This window comes from Pithys albifrons, chromosome 3, assembly GCF_047495875.1.
Source record: "Pithys albifrons albifrons isolate INPA30051 chromosome 3, PitAlb_v1, whole genome shotgun sequence".
Lineage (NCBI taxonomy): Eukaryota > Metazoa > Chordata > Aves > Passeriformes > Thamnophilidae > Pithys > Pithys albifrons.
Genome location: NC_092460.1, coordinates 86,014,227 through 86,041,438, shown reverse-complemented (window position 1 = coordinate 86,041,438; position 27,212 = coordinate 86,014,227). Strand labels below are relative to the sequence as shown.

At 35.1% G+C, this 27,212-nt stretch overlaps 1 protein-coding gene across 2 annotated transcripts in view; it reads left to right on the top strand.

The window, feature by feature from the left end:
- Positions 1-27,212, top strand: part of TBC1D22A (TBC1 domain family member 22A) — a 150,293-nt gene that overhangs the window by 92,198 nt on the left and 30,883 nt on the right. Inside the window, exon 12 of one of the 2 annotated variants that reach the window (XM_071552573.1) lies at positions 24,174-24,269. The exons of the other annotated variant lie outside the window; for it this stretch is intronic. Within the exon in view, the coding sequence (XP_071408674.1) occupies positions 24,174-24,269 (96 nt within the window). The remainder of the gene's footprint in view (positions 1-24,173; positions 24,270-27,212) is intronic. 2 annotated transcript variants of the gene reach the window in all.

Sequence of the window (27,212 nt, the reverse complement as noted above, 5' to 3'; positions counted from 1 at the left end):
TAATTATCTATTTGAAAACATATGTCTGTGAATGAGCATTCATTTCTATGTTCAACATTTTTGGCTAATCCATTTTCACTGCGTATTTAATAAAACAGTTAACGAACTTGTACACAGGGGTCAGTGGTAAGGTAACTCAGTTGTCTTCAGTAATGTTCCATAGGGCAGGAATGTCTTTCAATGAAGCTACAACTCAAGTTTCTCTAAAACATTCACTCAAGACTAAGGCTAATCATAGAATCGATTGGGTTGGAAAAGACCTCCAAGATCTTTGAGTCCAACCCTTGGTCTAACTCTAGTCCATTTACTAGATCATGGCACTCAGTGCCACGTCCAATCTGCGTTTAAAAATCTCTAGGGATGGTGAATCCACCACCTCTCTGGGCAGCCCATTCCAATGCCTGATTACTCTCTGTAAAGAATTTTTTTTCTGATGTCTGATAATGTCTGAGTCACAACTTCAGCATCATTACTGTGCTGCGATACTGTAATGACTTTGTGAACAGTGAAAGAGTTTCCAAAGTGAAAATAACTGTTGTGGGAAACATCTTTCAGAGATGGCGATCCACATCTGCCTTTGTTTTTGAAAGCCCTGACTTGTGGTTATTGAGGGAAGATAAATTTCAATTCAGGTTGGAGGTGCGTGGCTTAAATTTTGGAACAGTATGGTTTCACAGTGGAGAGAGAAAAATAGTACTTTATTTTTATTTAATAAAAAAGTTTATTGTAAGAAACAATCATATGCTTTATATAGCTTTCTCAGTTTGCATTAACCGTGATGTTTGAGAAATACCGAATTCATATCGTGAGCTAGAAGTTGAGTTGTGTGTCGCCAATGGCACAAGCTTCTCATTCATGTGTGCTGACAGAGGTTGCAAAAAATGCTTTTGGGAAATTCATTTAAAGGTAACTTATGAAATGAGTTAAAAAAATCATACTTTTTTTTCTTTTAACTTTCTCTGGTTGAACAATCCAAAACTGGTAATTTATGAAGCCGAACAATACCCTTTTCTCTAATGTTTAGTCTGCTATATACTGAATTTAGCTACTATTATTTTTAAAGGTTGAATATTATTACACTAACGATACTTCAGCCCACTTTAGCAGAGTAATAAAGTACACTTGTATCTAGTTGATTGCTGTGATTTCTTTTCATTCCAGTTGCAGGGTTTCACAATGTTTTAATTTCACCCAGGCTAGCTTTTATTTCTCCACTGTCTTAATCAGCCAGACAATTCACCAACTTTTCTTTTTTTCCAACTTCTCTAATTGCAGCTTGCATATTTTCCTTTTTCCTTCTCCTTGAAATTAAAAATGTTTTTTCTTTCTAAAAGCATTAAGCTGTTGTTTTAAAGTTTTTACAGCCATGGAAATGAGAGCTTGTAGTGGTTTTGAACAGTGTGTTGTCAATAGCCATGCTGCTAGTTATGCAGGTTTGTACTTGTAGGTACTTGTAGGCACTATCCTGTAGAAACCTCAGCCCAACTTGCTCTGATCTTCCCATCATCTCCTATTGCCTTCATTCACTTGCTAATATAAAAGCAAACATAAGCTTTCAGATAACCCTATTTGATCCATCTCCCATAGTCCTGGATTAAATAGGGCCCTGTGTCAAGGCCAGTAATGCATTTTGTTGTTACACAGAGATGACTGCAGTCTGTTGAATGGTTATTAGTCTGTAGCTAAGGTTACTCAGTGCCTCTTCAACAACTGCTGAAATAAGGTGAAAGTTGTACAACATTTCAGACTATTTGTGCTCGGTTAAGAAAAGTCCACATATATCTAGATTTTCTGACACTGCTCTATAATGATAGAATCATTTGGTATCATTATACAAGATAAAATTCATCATTTATTTGTGCAACCATAAATCAGAACTTTGCCCAGCAGGTTGCCTTTTCACAGAAAGAGCTCAGGTTAGTCAAGCAGGACCTGCCTTACACAAACTTATGCTGCCTATTTTGTAAATGTTTCAATTTGTGTCTTACTAATATTTTTCTGTATAGCTCAACAATTCCAAAAATTGTCATGTTGCTTTCCATATATGTAAACTAGTTATAAATTTCATGTACATTTTAAAAACATAATTTCATCTTAACAAGCAAACACACAGGTAGTTATGCTTCATTTCTTTTGAACTTACTCTTTCGTGACAGGAGTGTATTTATAAATGCCACCGTCATCAAATCCCATTCAGTGTGTTTCAGTTTATTTTCCATGGAAATTTTCACTGGAAAGCTGTGATACCAGTGCTTTTCCATTTACATGCAGTAGCATCCACTAAGGAAGTTGCAGTACCTGTATTTTTAAGGGCAACGTGTGTTCTTGAAACTGACTGATTGTATTAATCTAATCAAGCTGTCAAAGCAGTTCTTCTTACAATATTCTTCTTCATACATCCATTAAGCATTTGAACTTGCCTTTTTCTGAGCAGTAAGTAAGCATTGATCATGATAAATGGATTTAGAAATGAGAATATTAATAAATGTTTAACTGTCAAGCTGATATGCAACTGTGAGTGATTAACAGGAAAATCTATGCCAGTTGCTCATCAACAGTAATTAAAACAGTTTATAAACTTTCAGCTGCTACTTTAAAAAGAACTGAGGTACATGTTTCTAGACATTTTAATATAGCATTTCAATCACAGATACTTTCCTTTTTGAGGATAGCTGATTAGTAGTGATTCATACAAAGCCCACATTATTTTCTTGTGTGATGATCTTTCAACCTGCAGACTTAAGTCATATTCCCAATTTTGATGTGATGATGGTTTTTTCCCAATGACTAGAACTGACTTTCTTTTTAGAGGGAGTTTGATAGTGATTCTAGAAAGGTTTGTCATCTGAAAGCAACTAGAAAGAGCACTTGTAATATTGTTTGAGGTAATTCTGTGTAAAGATTAACTACAGCAGAACTATGTTTGAGAATGTCTTTTTTTCCATGTTTCTGAAAGTCCTCAAGTCTGGTGTCATCTTTTATTAGATATTTTCAGTATTAAAATTCAGGAAACTGTAACTAGCTTTATTTTAATTGGTAAATCTACCTAATTGGAAAAACAAGTATTTTCTCAGCTGGGCTGAGTATTTCAATGAAGTGGAAGAAATAAAAGATAAAAGACATGTCCAAGTGAAATTTTATCCTAGTACTTTAGATATATGTAGTTATCATAGATAATGTAGATATATATTAGTTATTTTAATGCTGTCATTACTTTCTGTTGCCTTATGTTACTTCAGAGCCTGAGTTATTTAAAACTGTTCCAAATTTGTTCTTCTTCCAGTTCGTTCCTTTATATAAATGCTAAATACCATATTATTAGGTGTTCCATCATATTGCTAAGTCAAGGTAATTAACAGAAAATTATGCAAAGTCAGAGTAATGTTGCAGGTACTTTTATTGTAGTATATAAGTCTTGCAAAGGACTTTTTAATGAGGAATGTAACAATTACTCATTTTGGTATTAAAATGTAATGAGTGTCTGTTTTCTTTTAGTGCATTTGAATTTATATTTGTATGATTTAAGCTATTCTATGCATTTTATCACCCTAACTTTTGTTCAGATTAATCAGCTTGTTGCTATAAATATTTTTCCTACTGTCATTTCCAAAACTTCTGCTAGTATCAGTAGAAAAGCGGACTTTGTAGAGTGAAATCTTCATTAAATGTTTTTACTCACCATTGCAGTAATTTTTTTTTCTTGCCCTTATTCTGCTTCATTGTTTTCAGAAGTGCAAATAAATCCTAAGTCAGAAAATTCTTCATATTTAGAAAGAGTTCTGGGAAGTGTGAAGATGAGCATATGTGGAAGCATGGATACCTGTGCTAAAGCAAGCTTAGTCTGAGCCTAATCCTGAAACTGATGCCCATGAGTTCATTGATGTTGTGTAAAAACTCAACAGCCTTGAGAGGTCTTTAGCTCATCAAACATGTCTTGTAGCAATCTACCTTTGGTGCAGGCAAGTTCTTTTGAATGATGTTAACTGGTTTTTGTTGATGCCTTCTCTTCCTTACCTTACTGAAAAAGGGTGTCACCAAAATACTATATACTAAGGTCTAGCAGCAGTGCAGATGAAATTTTAGCTATGTACTTTCACTGATGAAGGTGTTTTGTAGAGCTTAATTGTGAGTTTTGATCTTTTTACAAACATTGTTGAGAGGTGCAGAAAAGTATTTAACACATTCTTACTGGGAAAATTGCTGTTCGTGTCACTGGGTCAGTGGAGTTCTTCAAGAAAATGTGGTCAGTTGAGTCATTCATGAAGTTTTAGTGCATATCGAGTATGCTGAGATGTCAGTTTGTGTTCTTAAAACAGTATTCAGAAGGCCTATTCACGTGCCACATCAATGCCTTATTCTTAAGAGGCACAAGTGTCATCCCCTGTTTCTCCAAGGTGGAGCTGATGCTGGAATACTTCACAGCAGAGAGATTCACTCTGTTCCTGTTCACTCCAAAATGGACTGTGGAGTGTAGTGCACGATCGAAATAATCTGCTTCTGGTCAAGTACAAAGGCATTTCACAGTCTTTACAATCACCATCCTTCCTCTTCATCCTTTATGGAACAGCACAGGAATTTAAATGAGGTCACATACAAAGAAGATTTTTTTAATATAAACATTTAACTGATGGGAGAAAGTCAGAAGATCTTGATGACTGTCAGGAAATAGAAGCATAAATCCACTGGTTTTCTGATTATGATACATAAGATTTACAGAATTAAGGGACTTGCGGCCTAGTATTGATGTAAAAGAGAATGTCCCAAAAAAGAATTTTTTCTTGGGTTAGTTTTTACATTTTCTTTGCCAAGCTTTCTGATGTCTTTCCTGCTTTCAGCTGCTATATCTTATATTCACAAGCTTGTGTACTTTTTTCCATATCATTATGAGAATAAGTTTTGATTGAAATATCTTAAAAATACTTAGTAGAAATAGTCTTTCTAGAGGAACAACACTGCTTTATAGCTGGTCAGAAAATAAACTTTATCACAACTAACTATTGAAATATAAATTTTTGGAAAGCCCGTTATAATTTATTACTGAAAATCCACCAATATACTTGAGGTAGAAAAATGCATTTTTTATTTTTCCTGCTAAAGCGTAGGTTATTTTCATAGTGGAGTGTTCATGATGTATTGGAAATTGGAGAAATAAAAGTAAAAATCTTGGAGTTTGTCATAAAATCAATATTAAGTTATGAATGATGGTTTGGTTTCCTTCCTGATTTGTCTGATAACTTTGTTGATTGGGCTGTCTAGGTTCTGGGGGCATACTTGTAGAGATTTCATATTAGGCTAAACCTCCTGTTTTGGCTAAAGCAATGTGCACAACACTAATCAGTACAGGGAGGAGACAGATTCTGCTTAGAGTATCAACAATCACCCATTTTTTGGTCTGATCTCTTGTTTTCTACACTTTATTAAAATGAGAAAGAGCAAGTCTATTCTTAGGTCTGTGCATCACCAAAAATAAAAGTGCTTAAGGGGAATTGAGTGAATAGAAGAGACGTCAGTGTTGAATCTTTCTCACTAGTAGAATAATTATTCTGCTCATCCTTTTCTTCTGACAAATGGAACACCACTGCTGCCAGTTGTCTATTAATTGCAGCCTTTTTATCAACTTCCAACTCCTTTTATAACTGTGATATGCTCTATTTAGTATGTTATTCTGTAGATATGTTTCTTAGAATTCCCACTCAAAAGATATTTATTTCTGTCATGGGTGCATTGCTCTGCCAGAGTGAGTGTGAAGGAATGTGTTGAGCTTTGTCAGATGAAGCTCATTGCTATTCTAACAGCATGACTTCACTCCTTTAGGAGGGCATTCAATCCTTGGCATTCATTCCCTCACACTGATGTGATAACAGAATAAAAGAGCTTTACAGCTGATTGAAGTCAAGTAGTGGAGCCATTGTAAAGGCTCACAAGAAGATTACTGATGAATACCATTACTGCTGGAGGTTGGACTAGCAATTGTGCATGTCCCTGCTTTCTTAGAGTGAATAATGAAAGAGAGCATATGTTAATAATTCTGAATTAGCTATGCTTTCTTAGAGGGAAGATGGTGGTGCCCATTTTTACTTCAGAGTGCTGAGAATTACGTGATAAATGTTTACCAAGATCTGAGAAATCTTCATTTTTAAGTGGTAATTCGAGCTGTGGCTGTATTAGTTCTCTATTTCTGAATATCAGAACAGAGGAAATTGGGCATGATATTCTGATTTAGTCTGGAGTCAAAAGGTGTTTGGCCACTTCAAGAATTAATGGAAATTCACAGTTTTTTCCATCTTTTGCACTGCAACATTCTTGTTTTTCTTATGACAGGAGACAGATTGAAGGCGTTGAATTTATTGCAGTACATGGAACATTCTTTGCTTATAAATGAAGCAGATGACTGAGATAAAGTTGAAGCCTCTTCTGTGATTTAGCTAGGCTGGACGTTTTTGAAACTAAAATACTTTGTGTCTGATTGTTTCTTTCTGCAGAGAGGGAGTGTATGGGAAAACATTACATCAAATTCCCACGCTGACTCTCATTTTTATGCTTGTAAGTAATGATGGAATACGAGAAAAACTTTGCAAGAAGCTTCCATGTCCAAGGGGATAGTTCTTAACTACCTCTTGAAAAGACCCTGAATACCCAGTGGAAACTCAGGTTGGCCTGAGCTTTGAGATGGGCTAACTCTTTCACTTGAAAGCATTTCACAATGGCTTTTTGAATTGTTTAAATGTTGTTTTTTATTAAGCAGAAGTTAAAATAATTATTTTCTTTACTAGTCACAAAACTCTTTCTCTCTATGGGAGGGCAGAAGTAAGAGAAGTTTGTAGGCAAATCGACAACTATGCAATGCATCTGTAGGATGGGTTTGCTTTTGGGTTTGATTTCTATCTTTGAGTGTCTGCACTGGCAAATAGTATGATGCAATAGGAATTCATGGAGAGAAACTCTGCAGTGCAAGACATGGTTCAGTACATGACTGTATGTGTGAATGTATTTCAAAAGGATGCTTGCAATCGAAACAAAACACTGCAACAGCTGTGTTATTCAGAAGTGACTTTCTGAATCTCAGCACCCTCCTCAGAGCCCTCTCTGGCCTCTACAAGATTCCTTTCATCAAACTCTGTTTGCTTTCTGATCCTCTCAGCAGTCTTTCTGGCTCTGGTTGGTGCAGACTCCTAGTTCTTAGCTCTGATTTTCCTTCTGGTCTTCACTGTGGTCCCTGGAACTTTCCTTCCTCAGTTGCTCCAAAGGGAAGTTCTTAAGGGATCTCACTTTTTTTCTGGAGACAGCATCCTGACCTCCTGGTGTCTGAAAAGGAATATAAGCCACATAAACTGAAGACATATAATAATCTTTTACAATACTCTTAAACGGGATCATCATAAATATTCATATCATTACTCTACATTGTATAACCTTTAATATGTATTCCATTGTTTTGATAGATTACAATAATTGCATACTGTGACTTTTTTTGTCCTTTATCTGTCTTTGAGAACAATGGCAGTAATTCTCAGATGGTGTTGATACCTCTGAATGAAAAAGGTATTATGAAAAGTAATAAATAGAAATGATGCCTCCAACTTATATTTGCTCTGAATTTGTTTCTAATGGAACTTTTATGAAACACAATAAATAGTATTGAAAATGCAAGTTTTATGTAGTGACTTAGAAAATAGTAGTAATACCTTCAATAAGCTAAATAGATATTAAAAGCTTTACAGCAGGTTTTTTGCATTCTAGGCAGAAATTAATATTTTGGAGAGGAAACATGGTCTAGGAGATAAGACAACAGAGATAACACTTGAAATGCCTGTGCTTTCTAACTTTTTCATTTAAATAGTAATTTTTTTTCTCTTTTGCAAAAGGTTATGGATAAAAAATTCCAGATAACATCATCTACTGTTTACTTTCCTTTCTGTAAAAGGAGAGCACATTTTTTTGAAATTTTTGTATAAATTATTAAATCCAAATCTGCTCAAAAGACTGTATCTTCTGATTATTCTATAATAAGTTCTCATGTTTCTGAAGAAAATTCTTATACATTGTGCTCAAAGTTTCACAAAACAGTAGCATTTTCATGATTGAGGCTTTAAGTGCTAATAGTCTTCCTGTTTGTTAATAAACAGGTTTTTCTTCTTTCTAATGGGATTCTTTTCTTGTTCATAGTAATTTATCAAACCTGTGGAAAAGCAGTGTGTTAGTGGGAAAACAAATCAATCTGTCCTTTCTGAGAGGTATAAACAACTTTCATTAATGATGCTCTTTTAAAGCTTAAATTGCAGACAGAGAAAACTTGTCTCTTAGGTATGTTTTAACTTCATTTTAGTATTTCAGGAAAAGATTGGTTTTCTGGGGGTGATGTGCTGTTGGTTTATTTTGAAGCAAGCCAACACGTGCTTTTTAATAAAACACTGTGATAATTAAAAACTTCAATTTTTTTGAGTTTCCCATAAGATACAGTTTGAACTGCATTTTGTTCCATGATACTGTGTCACTTTTTGAAGTTAAATATTTGAGTGCAGACTGTTTTTTATGATTGCAATATATTTTTTTCCAAGTTTTAAATGTGATTATTAATGCCATCTCTGAACACCTGCTATGTAAATTAGATATGTGGTAAAGGGGTTTTTGGTTTTCTGACTTGTAGATTCCTTGCTCTCTGGTACTGAGTCCTGTTTCATTACACATGCATTCTTTGTGTCTTTTATTCTAACTGGGCTATGGCTTTATTTGTTTGTTTGTTTGTGTGTGTTTGTTTTGTTTTAAATTCTTTTTGTCTCTAGTCCTGTACCCATTATGGGAACAGAGCTGTGCAGTTTAGTTCCTTGTAGGCTCTCTGTGAGCAGTGCTGACAACCTTTGCTTCCCGCCCGTTTCCATAGTAGCAGCACCTTGTCAGTTTTAAGAAGTGATTAATAATTTGGCTTATAATTTAAGTGCCCAGAGTTGCAGCGACTTCTCACAGCCTTCGAAGGCTGGCCATGCTTTAGTGAGGTAACATGAAAAATAAACAGCCATAAAAAAGTTCCCGATAGAGTCCTTACACTGTCTGAAAATTACAGATTCTTGAAAGGGGACCAGGATGCATCTTCAGTAGCTCATCACCATCCTGAGAACTGTAAAACTCCTGGAATCAGTTGTGTGCCACCACTGTTTCTCTCTGTGTTCCTGGACAGGCAGTTCCTGCATGGCTCTGGGAGTCTTCTCAGTGGATAAACTCTCAGGATAACTTTGCATGAGCTGATTACTTTGTTTTGCAGCTCATTTTGCACAGTGCTTGTTTCTTCCAAATATTTGCACTGTATTACCTCTGTTTTGGTTGGCATGAGGTACAGATGTTGTCACTAAGTGGTGAGCTTCATCTTTCCACAGAGCCATTCTGTAATAGCAGAGATTTCATACCAGTAAGTTTTTAATGCTGCCCTGAAAAACAAGGTGTACAGAAGACAGCTTCAAAAATGGTATTAGATGATCAGTATTGATGATCCTAAAATCTTTGGTTGCTCTTTTTTGCAAGGTATCTAATTGCATGAATTCTAGTTTATTTTATTTAAGTCTTCTATGTCCTTTGCCATTTTGGTACTGATTTAGGATGTTTGGGAATCGAGGAATCACAACATATGCAAAGTAGCTGAATAAGCAGTGTCAAAAATCTTGTAGCTGTGTACCAAATGAAGTTGTATTTGCAGTTTAAATTATTTTCAAGATATTAAGAAGTTGGCATTGACTTAAATTTATGCTTTGACATACAGCTTTACATCCTTTATTGTAGCCTTTTGGGATATATTTAGTCAGATTTTAAAGTCTAAAAGTTCAGAGTCTTAAGTGTTCATTGCTATAAGCAAAATCATGTAGGAGAAATCGGTTTATTAATTTGAAAAAGCTGAAGAACAGATGCAGTAAACGTTTGCATATTGGTGGTACATATTTTAATAGATAAATATTTTACTTCACAGGTTGGGTAGATAATATTTTGTATAGTTTCTGTTGTAATTTTCTAGAGGCTGGATTTTTTACTGTGCTACATATTTATTCCTTTGACATTCATTTTGTTGATAAAATTCATCTTGAAGCCTTGCAGCATGATTTTTTTATGATTGTCTTTTTGTTGCCTGTTACAACTTAATAAAAGAGATTTGAAGAAAATTGTGCGTATTTTCTTTCTTTTATAATAGTAGAAAATAAATCCAGTGAAAGTCATGTATAACCTCAGGAGGCACTCTTTTAAGGGCTTGAATAAAATAAATTGTGAAATACCTCTGAAAATTTGGAGAGGTTCTTAGGAGTCTATTGCAGTATGCATTGTCCAGGTTGTTTCAGTTGGACTTGTATTGTGTTTTTTAATTATTTGGTCAATAGTTTTTGATTAAGGAATTGGCAGAAGTACTGTTAACTGTGAATTTTAGCTGAAGATTCTGCATTCAGCCAGAAAACTTCTTTTCTGGTATTATTTGCTATTTTGAGCTGCTTAAGGTTGGAGGTAGTGGTTAGGGCACTCTGGCTCACTTTGTCATCTGTTCTGTGTCTCATGCTCCTGGTACTAAAGACTCAGTCCTTTAAATGTCAGCATGGATTAGTGAAGAGTTGCTCACAAAAGCTGATGGAAAAAAGCAGAGCAAGTCATGTTTATTGACAGCAATAGGAGATTTGAGTAACTTAAACATCACAGACTGTTGATGTCATATTAAATGGGAAAACCTGAAGCTGTGTAAGTTACCTCAGGCTGTCAGTATGGGAAAAGCTGTTCTAGAGCAAGAGCTTTTCAAGCTATTCACCTGTGCTGTATCTGTGATGGAGTAAGGTTTTCCAGAAAGAAAACCCCAACACATTATTGGTGATATTAAAATTAATAAAGTTGTATGCAGGTGGTAATATCTTGAAATTTGCCTCACTTTCTGCCAGTGTTTTCTTCATTTACACTGCTAATGGATATTCTCATAGAAGCTCTTCTAACAAAGCAGCTGCTAGGAAAGCATTGATGGTTAGTGTTTGATACATCTGAAATGGAGACAAAGTGTGAGAGTGTTACTGTGGTAGGGATCTCGTAATGGCTCAGGGCTCTTCATGGTCAACACGGAACTTTCAGTTTTCAGAGGTAAAAATAGTAGCATCAGAGGTAGTCTCTGGAGAATCTAAGTAAAGCATTGTTATGGGTTCACCTAGGTGAGCCTAAATTTGGACTCTGAAGTTTGGACTAGGCCAAAGCTGTCAGCTGACTTGAGCTGGGCTGAGCTAACAGCTGACCTCTTCTCGCCAGTAATTTTGTATTCCATACCACATTATGACATCATCTCCAGGGAAGTAGGAACCAGTGTGGGAGTGGTTAAGGCAGTCGTTCCTTAGCCTTCCTCTTGGGAGGACGCACGATGCTGTCCCGGGGGGATGGAGAGGACCAGGCTCACCACTGGCTCACAGGGTATCTCAGGAAAGTAAAATGTGTTGTTCTGGGTTTCTCCTTTCTGCTTGAGTTTGTCTCCCTGGGGAATAAGTTCTTTCTTAAGTAATGTGTTCATTAAGAAGTGGGGAACGTGTTGTTGCAGACTTGTGTGAGTGTATATTTGTACTCTCTTCTAATATCTCTTCCTTTCTGTAAAAATATATGTAGTTTTAGTATAAACGTGGTTTGAAGTGTTTTTTTCCTTTCCCCTCTCTTTTCCTCCCTTTCCTTGGTGTTAGGAGGGAGGCTTTTCTCTCTGTACTTGGAGGGGTTGGCAGTTGCTTATCTCAAACCAAGACAAGCATATTGCAACTCTACAGGTGTTGTGATTCCCATGTGAGTCTTTTGTTTCATGCTACTGTCTTCAACCAATGGTCTGGTGTGGAAAATTATTATGAGTACAGATTTTGTCTTGATTGTTTGACCTTGATTGTCAGCATCTTAAGAAGATTCAAATTGAAGAGCTTACCTTGAAACAGTGTCCTGAATGATATTTAAGTACTGAGCAGGCTCTGGCATCCATGGAGACATTTAGCATCTTCAGAACCATAGTGTTATTCACAGGAAATATTTTTGCTTAAGCTAATGAAGGCAATTGTTATTTACTCTCATTCTGATCAGAGTTCAGCAAAGCTACACCTGGTCATCACTAATAATTCTTTGTGTGCTAACAAGTTGGGGAATGGGGATAGAAGTGGTCTGTAGAGTATTTTTTGGATTAGCTTGGCAAGTGTTTTGTATTAACAAAAGCAGCTAGTCTTCCTCATCCAGACAAGATCAAGCTCCCAGCGATAACTATCCAGTATTTAATAAATTTAATTAAAATTTGTGGATTTTTAACATTTCCAGCTGTGATACTGAGTGACTAACAATTTTCAGGTACTTGGACTGAGTAATGGTGTTGGCTTTTCAGTTGCTTTTGGCATCAGCCCTTTTATAAACCTGCTGTTTTGCACAGTCTTGACTGTAGAGACTCTATGCTGGGCGAAGTTGAAGAGCAGCTGAATAATGTTTTCAGATGTGCTTTTTCATCTCTTTAATCAGACAGTATGTTGCTGTATTCAGGAAGTGCCTACTTTAGTTTCTGTGCCATTATGAGTATGTTTTAATAAAAGGTGAATGAAATGTGAAGCATGCAAATCAAGGAATGTTGTAAGCAGTCATATGGTCACAAAAAGCTTGATGTAATTACATCATCATCACCAAGCAAGATTGACCATTTAGGCCAATTGCCATCTCTAGGTAGAGACTGATTCAGATACTGTTGCTCTCCAAGGAAACAGTATTTTCACAAATAAGATTTTTGCCAGCCAGCAAATGGATACCAGTCCCAGCTATTGCCCGGTCTCTCAGGCTGATCAGAAAAAAGATACCGGTGATCAGAAATTAAGGATTTTGTTGCTAGTTTCTTGTTTGTAGAATGTGATGGGGTTTAATGATGAGAGAAGGGGTTGGTAACAGCCAGTGACGTGAGTCTTGAGTATCTTTGTAATGGTTGGGTTGGCAAGTTAGATAATGATCTTGACTCTGTGGCATGGCTTAACTCTGTTGTGAATAAGCTTGTAAAGATTAGCGGGGAAAACAGGAAAATAAGGCAATAATGATTATTAAATGCCTTTTTAGTATTTCCTCTTATCATCTTAGTTGACAAGACTAATAGAAAACATGTGACTGAATGTGATACACATATTTCTTAATTCTCTGTGCTTATGGTATGCTTCTTGAAAGAAAGAAAAAGTAGTTGGAAGAGTTTGCTTGAAAATTTGTCATTATTATTAGTAAGAAAACTGGTTTTGCTTAAACAACACAAAGTTTTGGTGTATACGTCATTTTATGTTAAGAATATAATAAATCTTCACGAAACTTTTACACATTATATTGATGTAATCATTCCCTCAATTTACAGAAGTGGAAATTTGAGGATTTTAGAGTTTCTATTCACTGAACAAGAATTCAGTAAAATCTTTGTTGCATTGTTTAATATGCTTGACTCAAATGACCAGTAATACTTTATTTAAGAGTTAATTGCACTCAAACTACCAACTTTTGTCCAGAAAGACACAGGAGATCCTCCATATCTGGAAGTGATGTATGTGACCTAAAACATACTTAATGAGAGGATGTCTTTGAATTTCAGTATAACATGGGATATATATGTGTACAATTATTTAAATTTTTTTTGGTGATGAAATGGTGAACTACCACTTTTCAGAGGTCTACTTTGAAGTATTAATTTAATAACTTTTATTAAAGCTAATAATATGATAAAGCTAAAGCAAATTAATCAAGCAATTATAAAACTATTATACAACTATTTCAGTATCTTTGAAATCCATGGGCTAAAAGCTCTAGTGATTGGCTTGAGCATGTATTTCAGCAAATGTGATAATCGATGAATATCTGCAGAAAAGGATATCATTGTGCTCTTTTTAATGAACTAACAATTTCATACCAAAAATGCAGCAGTACCACTGCTTAGAATAAAGGGATACATGTAAATGAGGCTAGTGCTGAAATTATATTTAAACAATGCTGACAGCTCTTCTATTGTGCCCATTAATTAATTTCCCAGCATCGAGGTTCTCTGGGAATGATCTGTAAAAGTAATTAAAATGATACATGAAGTAAATAATTTAGAAATTCAAAAGGTGAAATAGGTAATTATTTTAGTAAATGTTAGTCATATTGCTTATTTGAACTCCTTTGCCTTTTAAAAGCAGGTTACTGAGGAGATATGACCTGGGTTTGATTCACATAATGTGCTGAAGTTCTCTTCAAAGGTGGAAAAGTTACCATATTCTTTATCAATCAATTGTGCCTGTCCCTATTTCAAATCAGTAGTCTGCTTAAAGCAAGATAACATTTCTGTAAAAATATTTTGCCTTACAGCAAAGTGCTGCAGATTTGAATCAGTTGCAGCATATGTTTACTAATGATCTGGATTTAGTTTGTGCTTTGTAAGTTAAATCGTATTTTAAGTGGAATTCTGTGCATAAAAACAGTGTTGATTTTGGTGTGACACAGCTTCCCTTTGTTCCCACCACATTTTTGGCCAATTACTTGTTGTCAAGTCACTACTTGAGATGGAATTTAAGTGTCTAAGTTCAAATTAAGTTAGTGGTTTCAGATAGAATTAATAGGGTCTTAATTAGAAGGAAACTTCAAAACAAATATCTTTCCAGCTGAATAATTATGTCTGAATAATTGAAGCCTAACTTTAAGCTTAGCTTAAAATAAATCTTTGCAATGCATATTCTTTCTGTCATTGAATAATGAAACAAGGATTAGATTTAAGTTTTGGTATCCCAAATATGCATGCCTTTGAAAATATTTTGTCTGGAGCTTTTCAATCAAATCTGCCATGTAGCCTGTTAAAAAAGAGATGAACTACAGCTTTCAGAAAGTGTTTTCTTCAACTTCACCTGTGCCTGGGAGGCAACCAGTCAGTCACCTTCTGGGTTTTTCCTCATCTTATTGCTCCTACGCCTTCCCATAACAACTTAGTTGGTACTTCCATAACTCACGCATGCAAGAGGAACTTTAAGCTCAGGTGGGGGAATCCCAGTAAATTAAAGATGCAAAATTAATTTTCAAGAAAATGGCTAGAGGATTAGACTTTTCAAGCATGTGGAAGTTTTTGAAAAGACTGTTGGTAATGTCATCTTCTCATATCCTCTTACAGCTTGTGTGAACTGAGTGTCTAAGCCTTTTCCTGAGGTAAATATTTGGAACTAAAGGGTGTAAGGAAGTGTGTGCTTGAGCTTTATGTGCATGCAATAAACCAAATTAATTGTATGCTTGTGTCTCATGCTGTTAGAGGAAGTAAAGGACATAGTGATGTTCAGTGTTAATTACACAGAGATTCACTGCTTTGAGTCATTACACTGCGTCATGGTTTGGTAACATAATTAGGAACTATATTAATGGCTCTAACCAAAATACTTTCTTCTTTAATACATCAGCTATGGTGAATGAAAGAAAATATAGCTGTAAGTAATCAACTCTTCTCTAAAACCTAAACATTGTAAATTATCTATTGTTATGGATGAGGGTTTATAATGTTATGTGGCTGTTACTTGTTAATGCACTGAAGTCAGCCTGGAGGAGTTCTATTAGTTCTTGCTGCTGGTTCTCCTGTTCTGGTCTCCAAGTAAGTTTAGAGTTTCAGATCTTAAAAACATAGAAGAAAATCTCACAGAAAGTAATTTCTTTTTTTCTATTAGAGAAACCATAAATATGTATATTAGATTTGGATTTTACATGTCACCCCTCACCATTATGTTGCTTGTTGTTATCTAAAATGGCAGCGATTGATCTATCACCGGCAGAATTTATGCTCGTGTTGCCACATCCCTGTTTTCACTATGTTTGTCGTAGTCATAACTGGTAGGTAAAATGAATGTTGCTTCCTTTTGCTTTGTACAAATTCAGAGCAGCACATTAAGTAATAGTTTCTCCATAACTTCAAAGAACAACTCACAGTCAGTTTTCATTACAGCTGAAAAAAGGCTTATTAACATGGGAAGTTAGAGAAAAGAAATCAGTATGCTTTCTGATAGTTTGCTTCTATGTCTATCTGGGTTCTGTTCAAAGTAATGTTGGAAGTAAGTGTTGCAAAATGTTCTCCTTGTGTACAGTTCTGCACCTTCTTGCATTTGTATCGAAGGCATTCTCCAAGAAAACTACCTTAGTCCACTTTCTTCTGTAAATAACCAATTCAGCAAGAAAGGACTGTAAGTTTTTTGCATAAGAAGCTCCATTCCTTTGCTAAGATCTAGCAACATTCTTGTGTGTGAAGGTAATAAAACACCACACATGAGGAGAAAAATACCTGTAAAGGAAATCACATTTCAGTATTGAATGTGAGGAGGGTACCTCATTGAGTGAGAATCCTCTTGGCATCCTAGTCATGATGGAACTCTTTAAAAACCTCATGGTGAATTCTTGAAATTAATCAAATGAGAAATATTGATTTTTTTCCCCACCAAGTTTATTCTGGAAAAGGACAAAAAAAGTCAAATAGACTTTTGACATCAGTTATTTTTTATTGTATTTGAATTGAGCATATTAGCAAGTGAAGAGGGCAGTGATTTAAACTCCATTCTCAAAATACAAGGTAATGTGGACATTTATATGAAAGATGCTTCTTAAAACTGAATTATTAGTTGGAGAGTTGATAAATCAGGTAAATGGTAATTATCACTCAAATCCATTTATATTTGATATTGATTAATAGTCTTAACATGAATTTTGCATGCCATATGGAGCATTCTAACAGGGCAAGATGTCGATAAAAAAAATCCAGCAGTTGTCTGTGTTCTTTGTGGTTGGGATTTCACAGCAGAGATTTATATCACAAGTCATCTTTTAGGAAGTGTTGTGAAGTTGTTGACTAGATCAGATAGGCCAATGACTAAATTGTTATGAAAACTGATCTTCACCTTGTTTTCAGCATAAATTTACCCAATCTAATAGAACATTGTAAGATAGTTTTTCTGAACATGCCTTGTAGAAATAGGAAGTGTGAACACAGTTCTTGTGAAGTTGGTTTTTTTTTTAAATAGCTCTTATAAAAGGGACTTAGTGAGCTCTAAGGATTGAGATAATAATTTTTGGATTGTGTTTTGGCTGTGACAGATACTTCTAGCTTGCTGTTAGGACCCAGCAGTGTTAGTTTCCATTACAGGTTTTGAAGTGCTGTGAAATGTGTTTGGATCAAATTTTTTTTTAATGCAGAAATCAAACAAGACCATAAATTTTCATGTTAATAGTTGGGTGTTTGCATTAGAAACAGCTACTTATAAGCCATACCTGTAAGTGAGGTACTTTTTTGGTTTTGTATTTTCTATTAAAGCATAAAAGATCCAACTTTATCTGTGTTTATTGTGAGATTAGATGCAGCTTAGTCAAGTGCTGTTGGTCACTCCCGGCTTTTAGAATCCCTCTAGGGAATTATCATAATGAAGCAAAAGCAATGATGGAAGATAATTGAAATTGTGCAAACTCAGCAAAAATAAGTGGGTTTAATAAGTATTTTTACATATAACTGTAAAAAACTTTTTAACATGTATAGTGACTAAAATTTAATTTTTTAGCATCACTGAATAAACAAAATTTCATTATATAACTATATGTTCTCCTGACAGGCAGGAGAAGGTTATGGTCCTACATGAATTGGTGGGCTGCTGTGTACAATAAAAATGGTTATGTTAAAAGTTCAGACAAAAAGGTGGGGGAAGGAATATATATATATATCTATGTATATACACACAGACACACACATGTATACATATATATATATATAGTTAAGAACTGTTATCCTCTGTTTCTGTAAATTTTCTGATTAGAACTCCTAAATTTCAAAGATGTGGTGATTTCTTAGAGGAGGCTCTGCTTTCCTGGTCCATATAAATATCTTAGTTTTCTTCTAAACTAAGGCAAGTTGCAAGCCTCAAACTATCGCAGCATTTTTTAGAATGACAAGATTAAGGTGATTTCAGTTTACTGTTCTCTAAACTCAATATTCATTCACCATGACTAAACATGACATTTTAAGAAAGCATTGTCATGATTTTTGTAGTGAGAAATCACACCCCACAAAGCTTTAAGAGCCAGTGAACACATGTTGATGTAGAATATTGAGGTTGCTAAAAACAGTGAAGAAGGTTCTTCACTAAAGGTTACTAAAGAAGAAACACAGCTGTGGAATTCAAGGGAATGCCCTTGTGTGAATTATAACTGCCTGAAAGATAGCAAATAGACAGTAAGAATAAGCAAGCAAATTTCAAAATTAAAAGAAATAACTTGTAATTCTTTTACAATTTGTCATGAGGCTTAAGCTGTTTCTACTTAAGAGATAAAAAAGGGATACAGGAGCAAGTGAGGCAGCAAAGTTTGCTGACAACATCCTGTTACTAAGAGTAGTTATGGTGAAAGGTGGACAGCAAGGAGCTGCAGGACTTCATGTTGCTGTTAACAATCAGGCATAAATAACAGGTGAAACTTCACCTGGAGAGATATAAAGTGGTATTGTGTATTTGGAACAATTCTAGCTTTACTGGTAATAAATCTGGGCTTCAGGGTACCTTTATACAGTCAAGCATAAGAGGAAAACGTGAGCTCAGTAACAGTCAAGAATAGAAAAAGAAACAAAGGTTAGGAATTACTGGGAAGGGAAAGGAAAACAAAATATCATTATATAGCTGTGACAATAATATTCCTTCTCGAACTTACATGCTGTATTATTTGTATGTTGCAGGAAATAGTGCTTAAGAAGGCTGAGCAAAGACAGTGGAACTGGTAAATGAGGAAAAGTGGAACAAAAACATTTTAGTCTGCAAAAGAAAAAAGTGTGAAAGGACTGAAGAAAGTGAACAGGAACTTACTGTTCATACTCTTTCCATGCATTAACTGAGCTACTTTGAATGAATGCATTTGTGTTTTGGAATTCTTTGCCACAGGACTTAGTGATTTACCTGAAAGCTTAGAGTTGCAAAAAGATTTAGGAAAAAAACTGAACACAAATCCATTAACACCTATTAAATGGACATACTCTACAGCTTGTCTCAGGACATCTCTGAGCGTGAAATCTTTGAAAGTTGGAGGAGTGTTCTGGGGAGGTACTGCTGTATCCCTGCGTTCCTATACACTGACTCATCGGCTGTGGTCATTCCTGGTGACGGGCTGGTTACTGTGATGGACCTCTCTGTGGTCATGCTGCGTTTCTTCTCAGACAGGAACTCTGAGTCTCAGTTTTGACAGTGGACTCAGTCTGTGCCCAGGAAGTCAAAGCTCCTGGCTGATTGAAAAGGCAAAACTTGGAGGAGCAGCCAACACGTTCTAATTTCCATGATGTTCATGTGATGGCTTCTTTCTCTTTTTCTGCCATGGATTGCTTGTATAATTTGGAAAAATATTTAAATCTTTTTTCAGCTCTACTATCTGTTCATTGTAATGCACTTGAAATGAAAGTTCTTAAAGTTGTCATTGAGTGTTTGTAAGCCCTTGTGTCTGAGCCATTTTTTGAGTCTGAAATGTGGTGGTTTAATACCTAACCCTGGCAAAATTTTATAGTTTTAATTATTCTGAATACTTAAAAAATGATCATGTATTGTATTTTCTTTATCAATCCCTTCCCTAAATGTTGAAGTATCCAGGGTGTAGGAGGCAGCTTAGTCTAATCATTGACTAGACAATAGTCAGTCTAATCATACAACAAAATTTGCATTCTCTCAGTGATTCCCTAATTCAAGAAGTTTGGGAGGTGCAGTGTAAAGAATATTTTTCATTTCAGTTGCAGAGGAGATACAGCATTTGCAGGGCAATGAGATTTTTGTGGTGTTAACAATCTAAATGATTTTTATTGATAATGACAGATGGTTCTTAGATAAGGTGCTCTGAGTTGTCTGTAATATGTTCAGAATAAGCCTTCTGGAAGGTTGTACATCTGTCTTGAGATATTTTGCTAAAATATTTAGATCAAGGTCGTTGTTTATACTTGATTTTAAATAGCTTTTAGCAGATATTCTGCATTTCTGTACATTTAGAGATCAAATGTTTGTAACTTCAAAAGCTGCAAATGGAAAAGTATAATAGGTAGCAGGTGTTAGAAAAGGCAATTATGCATTAGCTGTTTTACTCAATTTCTAAAACTGTCTAAAACTATCCATTGGAAATACTTTGTACCTAGACTTATCACTGAAGCATGATGAATTTTTAAATCTGCAGGGGATATGCATTTTTTCCTCTAATGAATTGCATGTTTAAACCTATTTGGTTTCATTTAAAAGAGCTGAAGAAAATTGTATTGGTGAACAAAAAAAAAAGAGTTGAAAAGAAAAATCCCAAGACAAAGTACAAGTTTTTATATACTTCCAGATAATTTTTTCTATAATTCCTTAATAATATTTTCAATTTTCAGTATTGCCATTCTGGGCATTTTTTATTTAAATTTTTTTAAGCTATTTATCTGGACTTTTTATGGAACAATTTTCTTTATTATGTGATAATAGAATGAAATCTTAGGTTTATAATCAGAACTGTGAGTTGTTATCAGAAAAAGAGAATACTTCGATGATCTAATTTTGCTACCTCTGCAGTATGGGTTTACAAGTCAATGTAAGAGATCAAAATAAACAATTTTGCCAAGAGCTATTGCAAATTGACTTTGAAAGTTAAATGTTGCTTTCAGATAGATTTATTTAAACCTCTCTCCTTCTCCCATATACTTTTCAAGAAATTATGTAATGTTGGAGGAGTTAGGAGACAAAAGGAGATTAGTATATATTATTACCAAACCAAGTTCCTTTTGGTTCCTTCTTTCTTGCTTGTGTCATGTAATTAAAGTAGTTTACACCTTTATTATATTCATGCACGGTAACAAATAATCCAGTACAAAAAAATATTACAATTAATGATTTTTTGCCTGAAGGCCATTCAGTCTTTCTACTTCTTCATCTGCAAAATGGTCTTAGTTTTTCTTATCTACCCTCAGCACTAATTCTGTGTTTTAGTTTATCTGTTTGGCAGTCTCAGTCCAGCTTTATTTGCCTTCATCCCATAACCATCATTTTTCTTCTTCTGTGCTTTCTTGTTTGATTGCAAATGCTCAGGCTGGTGCCGTGACATTCAGTTACCCATTCTTGGAAGTAGATCTGTAGTTCACACAGTTCATGAGGTAGTTGTGAACTGATCTGTTTCATACTATGTCAGAAAGTCTTCACTGGTGACAGCTTACACTTCAGGGTGGGCTTCTGGAAATTGTGTTGATGTTTTCTTCTACAGACTGTTGACCTAATCATAAACATAATCTGTTTTCATTGGACGTTACTACCCTGTTTCCTTCCAAATTTGAAGAAGATTGTGACTTAGGAGCTTGCCTTGTGTATCCCAAAATAGCAGAAGCTTCATGTATGATTTATGGCTACTACTTGAAAGGACATTTTTAAATTTCATGTTAAAAGTGTGAAAGAGATTGCAGTTCAAGTTGAGAAAAAATTGACCATAAGTAGTGTTTTTATACTTAATTTTAAAAATTTTAAAATATTTTCCTCATTTTATAGATAAGTGTTACATTATCAAAGGCTGCATTTAAAGGAATTACTACATGTTCTGTAAATTTATTTAGACTATATGGTAGGAAGAGATTTGTTTTCTTAAAATTAACTTTTTTGCATTTTCCCAAGTTGTGTTTAAATATTACCATAGTAGTGTGTGACATGATAAGTAGAAGCATCACTTTGCTTACAAGTATGTGTTCAAGAGATGCAATTTTATGCTTTTATATATGTTAACTTTCCATCCCAAAAGAAATGCCAACACAGAAGTAAAAGACCTGGATTTTTCAGGAGAACAGTACTGAGTACATAATTCTGTAAAATGCTAACTTCAATACTGTAAATTGGACTTGATTTTTCTGGCAAACTCTACAGAGAAGCTTAGTGAAAATTACCATATGCTTTCTCTGTCCTGGGATTTTACAATCTTATTCAAATAATTTTATTGAAGTACAGTGTTTTCCTAGGGTAGGAAGCATATATAGTATTTTATAATCCAAATATTTATTTTCTGAATCTAAAATTAGCTTTTTCTTATTTTCTGTTCCAAGTTGTTCTAGTTTAGAAGAAAACGATGTCTGTCTGGACTAGGCAAGGGGCCTCTTTCCAAAAACCACCACAACCCTTGAAATTAATATACTTTAAGCAGAAAATGTATAGAAAAGGATAACAGTTCTTAACTGCAAATATATATATAAGAGAAACAAACCCAGCACAGAACCAACAGCAACATGGTAACCAAAACCTTTAAACAAAGTCAAGGTCTGTCTCTGCTCCTCTCGGTGGAGTTCTATTTACATACAGAAGGGGGCGATGCTGTGCCTCAGGAGGCCACAGCCAAGAGCGTTTTACTCCGTGGTTTTCCAGCAAACCAAGGACAAAGGGTAGGGAGAGACACTGATTCCCTCTCTGGTAACTCACCTGGGAATGGCGGCCACAAGGAATGGGGTGGAACCTTTCTCATGGGCAGCGTAGACTCGTCCTCGTCATTTGTTCGAAGAAGAGCACTGGGGTGGGTGGTGGTGGTGGTTTTTAGCTACTCTTCTGCAGGTGAAACTGGCCCTTAGGAAAGTCCGTAGCAACTCCAAGATAGCAGTGACTGCTCTCTCTCTCTCCCCAAAGGATGGCACCAGTCATGCGGAGTTGGTGGGGCACCTGAATCAAAGGGAGCTCCATGTGCCTCCAGCAGCCCAGCAAACAGGGCTCTTGCCCACACCGCAGCTGGAGCAGCAAAGTGTGGCAAAAATTGTGAAGAGAACCTCCCTCTCCATCCCAGCCCCACCCCACCTCCCCAGGGTGACCACCCTTGCGTTGGTTGGCTCCAAGGGCAGGTAGTGGGGGGCAGCAGCTCCCAAACTCCCTGTTGGTAGGGAGAGAAAAAATTCAGTGAAAGATTTCAAAACTGTAACACAAGTACACTTTTAAACTTAAAGCTTCACTTTGAATAATTGGCATTCTCTCTTAATTCTTATCCATTTGGTGGACCAGATTATCTATAGTTTTTGTAGCTGTTAACAAGGTGTTTGTACAAACCTCTTGTAGTGCACTGTACTCCTTTATCAGTCAAGGGTGCAAGAAGAGGAAGAGTAGTAGGCGAATACTTTTCCTTCTTCCCTTATGACAGTGGGGAAATTAATTTATTGCACATATTTTAAATACTATGTTTTAGGTTAAATAGCAATAAAATAGGTATTTTATCATGATATACTTTACGTAAGAAGTTGTTTCAGTTCACTATACTTGGGCAGAACACTGGATTTTTCTAAAGAGTAAACTGCAGTTTTGAAATACTAGCAGAGAATATGAAAAAAACCTGGTATATTTTTAAAGCGCTATAATTAGATCTTTTAAATTATATAGATATCAGCATTTAAATATCTCTGCATTTGCCAGATTATATAGTTTAGTTTCATAATTATTATTTTTATTTTTTTAAAATGAGATTTTGCATAGCATGAGTTTACTCATCACACTGATAATTTAATATCATAATTCTTTTTTCAGTTCTCAGTGGTACAGAAAATAAAATCTAAGATTAATTTGGTAGTGTGAGAAAACTTGATGTCCTTTAAAAACAGGATCAGAAATTTGTCTAAACTCTTAGGTATACTTATAAAATACTAATTTCTGGGGGGAGTTTTCTAAAAGGATGGACTCTGCTGACTTGAACTAGAACAGAAAGTTGCAGATCTGAATACAAATCTAAGTTGTCAGTGTTTCATGTTACAATTAGTAGATTTTTTTCCTCTAATTCAGTAAAATATAGAGCAAGTTGTTTACTTTTAGAAAGCTGAATAATTTCCTATTGCAGAATTTATAGTTCAAAAGCTACTAGTAGTAGTAGTTTGCTCGTAATAATGGAGATGCAATGTTATGTTCATGCCACAATGTTGAGCTGGACAGTATGATATTTCATGCCAGATGCAAGAAATGCAAAACACATCAGTAAAGAATGAATTTAAATATGAGAAATGGATGCATACCTCACCTTCATCCCTGTTAGATAATAGCTATGATCAGGTTTGGCACAGATGAAATGCAAGCATGTTTGTGATACAGAGACAGATGTAGCTGACATTTGTAGTTAAAAGGGAATGTCATAAAAATACAGTTGGGGTATGTGGTCATCAGAAGTGTTATTATTTGTGTATTGAAAAGATGATATATTTTTATTTTTTCTAGTCTGAACCAGAGGGTTTTTCTCACTTCCATTTGTACGTCTGTGCTGCCTTCCTTGTCAGGTGGAGGAAAGAGATCCTGGAAGAGAAAGATTTTCAAGTAAGTGAAGGGAATATTTTTCAAGCACAGGGTGGTATTTCTTAGATTTACCTTCCTAACATTACATGTGGATGAATTTAAGACAAAATAGTAGCAACTGCAGCAGGACTGACAATGTCTTACTGTTAGTTAGAATTGCTCCTAAACTGTCAGACCTGAAGTTATGGACTATAAGCAGTAGGAGATGTATTTTCTTTGTCCAGTCTGGCTGTTTTAACTGCGGCAGACTTTGAGAAGATGATTTCTGGAGATGCTGTTAGCTGGCTATTTCACAGATTTTCTGAAAAGGTAACTGGATTTTTTTTTAAATCTTAAATGCATCACTGAAGTATTTATTTATAATTTCTTATCTGTATAATATAACTTTCTCTAACAAAGTCATGTTCATTCTTTCAAAAAAGCTGGGCAAGCAGTCTCTTAAAATAAGGAGCATGTTTTTCAGTAGGAAGTGGAAGGACTTCAGGCACCTACATTTCAAAACCTTATATTTTTTCAGCAAAGAGCATATCAGGAAGTTGGTTGAAACAGCATTTGAATATGATAGGTAGGCAAAGAATTTGCATACATCTATAGAAGTTCAGTTATTTTTGTGAACTGGTGACAGTTCACTTTCATGGAAATATTTATATTGAGTTTTACCCTACAATACTCGTTCAATGCCTGAAAGGCTTTAAAGTCTTGTTTGGAGGCTGAATGTAAACAACTTGTGTTGCAAAGCCCCCCATCATTGCCTACTGTGGGGAAATGGCCCGTTACCAGCTTATTTTCTCTCCATCTGACTGAACTTTGTGGCCCTGTACAAATGAAACCTTGTGCAAATTTCTGTATTGCTTCAATCTAGTTTATCTTTCTTCATAAAACGATTTATTCAGAGTACTTTAGCTGTCCTTCCCTATCTTTGCAATAAATAAATCCCTAAGGGCACAACATAACAGCTTTAATTTATACTACCTGCTAACTCTGTCAGATTTTCTCAGTTTATGGTATTTTGTCAAAAACAACTTTAATGTTGGTATCCATGCCTTGCAACTACAGTTGTTCACTGTTAATCCTTCCTATTAAATTTTTTCTGTTGGTTTCCTACACCAAATAGCATAATTTTCCCCTCTCTACCAAATCTATTAGAACTATGTTTTAAGTAAATAATCCCAACTTATAATACTATGAAGATTTGTTCTCCTTACATGCAGTCAGATTTGTTTACTTATTTAATAATTAAGGCACTTTTTATGGTTTAATTTCTTTATAGGCTACATAAACTGGACTCTAAAGAACAAAAATCAGGAACACACTGGAATACGTTTATCAGACTGATTTAGCTTGCTTGCTTTATAAAATGCAATTAGTAATTTTGAGGCTCTGTAGACTAGGGCTAATTTTATCACAATCATATGTTATTACTAAAAGGCTTGGCCTTCTTTATTGTGTAACATGACCTTTTAAAATGACTAAACTAAAGTGTTATCAATTCTCTAAATGATACTTCTGTCCCACAGGCAAGTATAAAATCCATTATTCTTCTGCTTTGTTAATAATAGCTGTAGATCATTGCCTAGTCTTCAAAGTAGTAGCTCAAGTAATAAGCACTTAAACTACAATGGGAAATTGGGAAGTTCAGTCTATGCTGTTGAAGTACTCTGCATTGAATTCACATTATTGAGAAGTCATAGCTATAGAACATTTGGCACAGAAGTTTTTTGTTCTGTAAACTGTATCCAGAAGCACACGCATCCAGTCATTTCTTGTGCACATTGTATGTGTTGTATTTGTTTTTCTGCATGTGACAGGAAAAAAGGGAGTCTCTCTTAAATGTCAGTCAGAGAGCCTGGTTCTTTACTACTAGCTGTGAAAAATCCTGCTCTTCTTTTACATATCTGTTTGACCTCTGTCAGTAGAATTACATACCTCACAGGAATTTTAAGTCAGAATAATTTCCCCAGAACATCAGGGGCAGCAATATGCCAGATGAGACAGTGAATCAAAGACCACTTTTAAAGAACTTGGTTATGCAATACTTTTATTCCTATTATTTGATGAAGTATATTGTCAGTAATGTTACAGACAGTACAGTGATAGAAAATATATAAGATACATATTTCCAATCTCTTAAGTATGTCTTGCTGCAACTAAGCAATCAATAAAAGTATGATGTTCATTCTTTCTCTCATGTGAACAGATTAATTGACTGATACACCAAATGTTTGTTCCTCAATAATAATAGTTCCTTATTATGGACACCATGTGCGTGTAATTATTTTGGGGACTTTTTTTGCGTGTTATGTAGCAGAGGAAGAAATTTTGCAATGAAAGAAGTTGGGCTGACTGGAGTAACACTATAGAGTGATACAGCCTGAAAATTGTTTGGTATTTGGTTTGTATCTGTAGAATTAAATATTAAGATGTCAATAGAAGTAAGTTTTAGTGAGGGAAATAAGGCCTTCAAATGTTCATGAGTATATATTATATATATATATTATAGATGTACACATATATACCTAAACAGGTGTATAGACTTGGAACACAAACATATAAAACTGTGTTGATCCTTTTATGTTTCAAATAACATAAAAATATTTTTTTCACTATAAAATGATAAGTCATGATAGAAATTGTCTTCTTTGAGTAATTTGAACAAGTTACTGCTCTCACTGCCATCCATTTGGTTAAGTACAAGATACCAGTGTAGACCTCCTCTGAAATACGAGATTTGCAGGTTCATGGAAGTTTTACCAAGAAAAAGTGAGGAGAAAAGTGATGCTTTTTAGGTAAATCTTGAGCAATTTATGTTATTTCTAGAAGTTATCCCATGCTTCTGCCTTAAGAAAACTGGGACCTCTTGGCTTTTCAGAGAAGATTCCACACCACTTCTCCATTCCATGTTCTTGCCTGGCAACTGTAAAACACACTGGAGAATGAAGAAACACTATTTCAAACTACAGTGTC